The sequence below is a fragment of the Coccinella septempunctata genome, chromosome 2, assembly GCF_907165205.1.
Source record: "Coccinella septempunctata chromosome 2, icCocSept1.1, whole genome shotgun sequence".
Classification (NCBI taxonomy): domain Eukaryota; kingdom Metazoa; phylum Arthropoda; class Insecta; order Coleoptera; family Coccinellidae; genus Coccinella; species Coccinella septempunctata.
The window spans coordinates 12,491,975-12,499,347 of NC_058190.1; the positions used below are offsets into that span (position 1 = coordinate 12,491,975).

Genomic DNA, 7,373 nt, shown 5'->3' on the forward strand with positions numbered 1-7,373 from the left:
CTCGTTTCAGCACATGCATAAATTCTCGAACATTCTTCCGTTATCCTCGAAAGAATTTCAATTTGAACCTATAAATCATAATTTCAAAGAATCTCCCTATTAGTTTTGAATGATGTGCCTACCATAAGATGAGCAGTGTTGTCCATACAGGGAAGTAAAGGATGTTGTTTAGGCCATTTCTTCGAAAATCAAAATCAACTTGTCATATACAATAACACTATTAATTATCAATTATCTTTGAATGTCACCACTAATTTGGTACCTATCTAAGGTCCCTCAGGCCTTTCGATCTTCTTATTCTTCCTCGTTCAAAATATCTGCATGAAAAAAATAGTAGGTACGCCAAAATGATATTCATTTCCACAATTCTTATATAATTTAAAACAAAAATAATCTCTCTGTCTTTCTCAAGGATCCCCAATTTTCAGTAAAACTGGAAAAACCATTATTTATATTCGAAAACATACTTGAGTAGAGCAATAGAACATTGAATTTTATTACATGTCGGATTACATGAATTGTTGAAAATGGTTGCCTCCAGCTAAGATAAAAATATATGGACTGCCGAACTTTTCCGAAAACGTATCTATTTGGATAGCATATGACGTCCTGTGTCTTGGAAACAAAACAGTTTTCGACAAAGGTCTGAAATCGCAATCTTTCTGAAACACACCCTGTATAGTGTATATCATCCTGATTCAGAAAAAAACTACTTTTGTTTAATCAATTCACGTTTCAGCACTTGCATACCTTCTCGAACATTCTTCCATTATTCTCGAAAGAATTTCAATTTGAACCTATAAACCATAATTTCGAAGAATCTCCCTATAAGTTTTGAATCATGTGCCTACCATAAAAGATAAGAAATGAATTAATTCAGATGCATAACACCCGCAGATAATTAAATCAACGAATGTTACGATCTAAATCGAACTAACAAACTACCATCGCTCGAAGTATTACCAGAATTTTCATTTCGTCGACAAAGAGTAGATGCTGACCATGGTTTCGGTCTTATTCGACCTCGTCAGAGCAACAAAACTCCATCGTCAACGAAATGCTATGAATGACGATGTTGACGATGGAGTTTTGTTGCTCTGACGAGGTCAAATAAGACCGAAACCATGGTCAGCATCTACTCTTTGTCGACGAAATGAAAATTCTGGTAATACTTCGAGCGATGGTAGTTTGTTAGTTCGATTTAGATCGTAACATTCGTTGATTTAATTATCTGCGGGTGTTATGCATCTGAATTAATTCATTTATTATTTACCTGCCTTACTGTGAAGGCGCGATCCATTTCTTATAAAAGATAAGCAGAGTGGTCCATACTGGATAGTAAAAGAAGACACATTAATTGACCACACTATAGAAGTATACCAAAAAGCGTTCTGGATGATGCATCTGGATGATGCATAGATGAAACTGCGAATATTTTCCTTTAAAAAGTTCCTTTACTCAAAAAGATATCTTTCGGCCTGCACATTTACCATCAAAATTTCCCTAGAATAAGTCAACTTCAATTTTGGCCATTATTTTTGTCCTTTAGGCGAAAGGTACAAGACGTTCTGGAAAAGGGGAGATCCTTTATTGGATCGGGGACATTTCTCAATTTCATTTTTCCATTCAGTGTGAAAGGAAATTCAGTTGAATCACAAGTGTCATTCGTGGGACGAAGCACAAGTGTCATTTATGTGCGAAGCATAAGTTCATCTGTGTGCGAAGCATAAATGTCACCTATGTGACGATCTGTTGTTCCTCGAATATCCTGAAAAAGGTGGAGTATTTTTGTCGTTTAGGCAAAAGGTGCAAAACGTTCTGGAATAGGGAGATTCTTTATTGGACCGGGGACATTTCCCAATTTCATTTTTCCATTCAATGTGAAAGGAAAATCAGTTGAATCACAAGCGTCATTCGTGGGACGAAGCACAAGTGTCATTTATGTGCGAAGCATAAGTTCATCTGTGTGCGAAGCATAAATGTCACCTATATGACGATCTGTTGTTCCTCGAAAATCCTGAAAAAGGTGGAGTATTTTTGTCCTTTAGGCAAAAGGTGCAAAACGTTCTGGAATAGGGAGATCCTTTATTGGACCGGGGACATTTCCCAATTTCATTTTTCCATTCAGTGTGAAAGGAAAATCAGTTGAATCACAAGTGTCATTCGTGGGACGAAGCACAAGTGTCATTTATGTGCGAAGCATAAGTTCATCTGTGTGCGTAGCATAAATGTCACCTATGTGACGATCTGTTGTTTCTCGAAAAATCCTGAAAAATATGTAGTCAGTTAAAGATTCGCCAAGACCAAACGGTTGCACTGAGGTCGATGAAATTTCGAGATTTATTACTAGAAGAAATGCTTTTTATGATTATGTATCATATTAAGCTCTACGATGATTTTTCTGGGAGATACGCGTGTTGAAGTTTGTTCTTCAAAAAATCCTGAAAAATATTTTTTTCAAGATCGAACGCTTGAACTGAGGTCGATGAAATTTCGAGATTAATTACAAGAAGAGTTGCTCTTTATGATTATGTAGGTATCTCATTAAGATCTACGACGATTTTTCGTTGGGAAGGATATCTAAATGAGGGAACTCTGATTTTTAACGGAAAAATCAAATTATATTGAAACGATTCAAATATAGAGTATATTGTATGAGATAAGTGCCTCGTCTGATTATTTATCCATTCAAGGAATTTCTGCAGGATAATTGATTTCGTCATATCATCAAAGATGTCCAGAATTCATGAAGGGAAATATTTTACTATGATGGTTCTAGGAATATTTTTTTATTGGTATTTTTATTGAGCGTTATAGAAGGCTTTGCTTCGATTTATTCAAGGCAGGCTTAACTGTAGGCCTCAAATATGTATGTATTTCGTATGCAATTAAGTAATAAAAGAAAAAATTTGAAAAGAACTTCTATTATTATTCATAAAATAATTTGTACATTGACAGCACAGCCATGATTGGAACTTAAGATTAACATAAAAAAGTAGATATTTACAATTATATACAAATAGTGGACGGTGATAGATAGAAATTTGTCCATAAGTAAAAATGACAAAATTGTCGATATAAAATTGTATTCATTCATACAATTTTGTTTTAAAATCAGTTTGTTTTTATATACGCTTAGGAACATCTTTATAGTAATCATATGAAACTAATTTAGACATTTTTTAAACTGTTTGCTATCAAAAGTTTGGTAATAGATTGAAATGTCCTAATTCAATTTGAAAACAAAGATTTATTTGAAATATAAACATATATACACAAGTGCGGTCAGTTTGAAAGTAACACAACGAATTGAATTAACAATTAGCTAACATATACTGAGATCATATCAAATATTGAAATATATACATAAAAATTTAAGTTTTATATCACATGTGTTGTACCTATATACATAAATCAGGATGAGGATCACGGAACTGTTGGACAAGATCTTGCGAACTGGTCTCTTCTTAAATTGTGAGACGTCTCTCAGCGTAGTACAGTTCTATTTTGAACTTTATCAGCTCCAAGCAACTCAGAGCATCCTCATATGGACTATGTCCATGATCGGATGTCTGAATTGCCTTGTTCAGATGAACTGACATTAACTGTTTTAAGGAGTTCCTGAAGGGAAAACCGCGTTCGTGAGGGAAAATGAGCGACGTGTCCACAATTTTAGAATGGACCAGTTTAAGCACTCGCAAATCGTTGTCCAACGCGTGTCCTATCAGAATGGTGTCCTCGTGGATAATGTTCAATAAATCGTTTTGCACTTCTTGGAATGTTTTTGACTTTGCCCCATACACGTCACTTTCGGTCACTCCGGAAAATCTAGTGTTGTAGTCCACAACTTCTTCCTCCGGTTGCACAAAAAAATCGTACACCGTGGCACCATCAAAACCCAGAACGGTTACCCTGCAAAGTTCCAAGCCTCGCACGGTGTAGCACATTTCGCAGTCTACAGCGAAAACCTTGCGTTCCGCTTTTTTGCTGCGTTTTGTGCTTATGAAATCTTGCAGGGGCTCGTTGATCCCCGCCACTGTACCGTTCCAGACGTGGTGTTTTGACGAAGTGCAACCTTTGGATCCCGGAGTGTTTTCGCAACATGTATGGCGACAGTACGAAATTTTCCCCCAGTGGTAGAAGCACTGCTGTTTCGTCAAGTAACCGTTCTCGTTGACGAAGAACTGATCGTTACACCGAACGCAGGTCCTCTCAACTGCGGTCGGTGAATTCCGATCAAAATCCTCCTCAATACCAGCCAATCTCTTCGGGATCCTGAAAGGTTTTCCGAAACAGTGTTTGTACAGGCGGACTTGGTTCTTAACCTTATCCACCTGTGGAAAACCATTGGAAAACAGATCCTCCGGAGCTACGGTGAACTGGATGAGGAGGTTGTACAGTCGTTCTTCGGTCAATCCGAACACTGGCGAAACAGCGGCTTCCACCCTAGGGGGGTTATTCCTTTCTTTGGCACCACAATCTGATGGTCGTTCGTCCCTTGCCGAGCGAATCGGCTTGTACACATTAGGGAATGGCTTCTTACATTTCTTTGTGTTCGGCCTCTGCTGCTGGGGACACCTCGGTGAGCCAACATCAGATTGTTTTTCTGGAAAATAAAAGTTGATTGATGAATACGCCAATGACGCTGAATCTCAGTGTTAAAAATGGTCAGGGATCTAGAGGATTTTGAAGATTAGATAGCGAAAAGAAAAAAAGGCTCTATGATGTACCTATGCACTTTCAGCGGTGGGTAAAGAGTCTGCAGGTTTTCAAAGATGTCATATTAAGATACTGTCATTTGAGCCACCTTATTTTGAAAAGAAAAGACTGTATATTATGAAAGGTATTTCAACATTGAACCCTGAATCTTTCAAGTCTTGAGACCAATTCAAAAAGTCTCGAAACTAATAGTTACAAGCATGAAACTTGTGAACTGAAGAACTTTCCCTCCTGGTTCTAATCATACATAATATCATTATTTTTGTAATTCCAGAGTGGTCGACTTACCGTAAAAACTTGAATGCCGACGTTGACCATCGTTGTGGTGCCTCCTGATTCTTTTCTCATCCTTGACATTTTCACATTCTTCAGGCAAAGGTCTTCTGTGGTGCCTATTCGCCGAAGCTGAAGCCATATGACTGTTGGCAGTTCCGTAATAGGTGGTACCGTTCACTTCATAGACGTTAGGTTGCTGCACATTATTGTAATGAAGACTGATGGTAGCTTCATCAGGAATATTCTGATGAAACTGTTGTCTGGGATGGAGAATCGGTGGCTGTAAGAACTGGGGTGTGTGCCAAACTGGTGGCTGTACCAAATTCTGGAAAAAAAATTCAAGATTAGTATGGGACACAGAATAAATCAAACTTTTATTTAATTGACGCAAGAATCCGGATGATTGTTGTTGGAAGACCGAATTTTCAAAACGCTGAATTGAATTGAATCATCTCAATTTACTGAAAAAGTAATGAATTTTTCATGGTGAGGTTTACTGGGCTATGTCAATTATTTTGGAAGAAGTTGGAAAATTATTCTAACAGTAGATTCTCGAGGTCAAAATAAACAATTTTTTCCTTTACCATTTTTTACGAATCGACTCGGTTTGAAAGATACAGACTGTTGCCATGAAAAAAATTTCTTGTTCAAATAGGCTTTTGCGTCGCTTGGCTATCATACTGTAAAATATCAAGGAATCGAGTTTCTTGAACGAACATCGACATTTCGACGAAAATGAAAGAAGCAAAACACGGAGAAATTCTCGTACAATGAACATTTCTGTATCACAACTTTACACAGACTGAGTATCTGAAGAGCATAAAGTAAGTCAAGTGGGTCTGTTCTGTGCTGAAGAGCTGTTCGGCCCTGTTGGGAATTTTGGCACTTAGTCAAATTGGCTACAATACGCATGTACCTCGAATATTCGAAATTTGAAAATGACAAATGACAGATATATTTCAAGAAATACTTCAGCGGCCGTTTCATGAACTATTGGGAATTTTGGCACTCACTCAAATTGGCTGTAGTACGCATGTACGTATTCGAATATTCGAAAATGACAAATGATAGAAAGAAAAAATATTAAAGTTTTGATGTATTTCAAGAATTCAAATTCGGCGTAACGATTCGACATATTTTCAACGTCAATGAATGTTCAAACAAAAATTTACTTACCCCTCTGCGATCGAAAAACATAGCTGGCCTGCCGTACGCTGAAAAATCTGGATGATACATCTTGACAAAATCGAAAAAATCACAAAAATCACAACACGTTGAATTTTTCTCACAACTAAGAACACTTCTGTATCACAAGTATACCAAGCGAAGAATGATCTGAAGAACCCTCTTTGGGCCCTTTATATGGGATAGGCAAAATTTTTGCAATGTCTAATTGCTTAATACGCAGGTCATCAGGTACCTACCCCTTCAATTATTTCCAAAAATTTTGGGTGGATTGGTCATTTGTCAAATGACAGCTCGTTAATATAAGAAAGTTCCAGGTACTAAAGATGAGAAAGGGTGCATGTCAGATTTCAGCGGTCAATACAAACAGTATTGAATTGAGTATGTAACGCATAATCTGAATAGAATAAGAACAACTCATAAATTAATATCAAAAAGAAAAGTGAATAGAATCAAGAAAATTTACAACAATACTTTCATGACAAATTAGACTCAGATGGCATAAAATCATAAAGGAACAAATAACAGAATCTTACATGAAGGAAAAATTTTGATATAAGAAGAACTTAGTTGAATAATTAGAATAGTTTAAAACATATTTTTCGAAACCTAATAAAATTCTATTTTGATTGTCTCTTTTATTCATAATATTATTCAGTTATTTCTACGCAATTCTCGTTTCAGCACATGCATAAATTCTCGAACATTCTTCCATTATCCTCGAAAGAATTTCAATTTGAACCTATAAATCATAATTTCAAAGAATCTCCCTATTAGTTTTGAATGATGTGCCTACCATAAGATGAGCAGTGTTGTCCATACAGGGAAGTAAAGATGTTGTTTAGGCCATTTCTTCGAAAATCAAAATCAACTTGTCATATACAATAACACTATTAATTATCAATTATCTTTGAATGTCACAACTAATTTGGTACCTATCTAAGGTCCCTCAGGCCCTTCAATATTCTTATTCTTACTCGTTCAAAATATCTGCATGAAAAAAATAGTAGGTACGCCAAAATGATATTCATTTCCACAATTCTTATATAATTTAGAACAAAAATAATCTCTCTGTCTTTCTCAAGGATGCCCCAATTTTCAGTAAAACTTGAAAACCATTATTTATATTCGAAAACATACTTGAGTAGAGCAATAGAACATTGAATTTTATCACATGTCAGATTATAGGAATT

General features: G+C 36.2%; 1 protein-coding gene across 1 annotated transcript; it reads right to left on the minus strand.

Annotated features, from left to right (window-relative positions):
• Positions 1-3,467: 3,467 nt before the first annotated feature.
• Positions 3,468-6,231, minus strand: LOC123306995 (putative exonuclease GOR). Its single transcript, XM_044889196.1, has 3 exons — positions 6,172-6,231; positions 5,008-5,320; positions 3,468-4,606 (listed from the first exon to the last, which is right to left on the minus strand). The coding sequence occupies exons 1-3, from the start codon at positions 6,229-6,231 to the stop codon at positions 3,468-3,470; spliced, it is 1,512 nt and encodes a 503-aa protein (XP_044745131.1).
• Between the last annotated feature and the right edge of the window lie 1,142 nt (positions 6,232-7,373).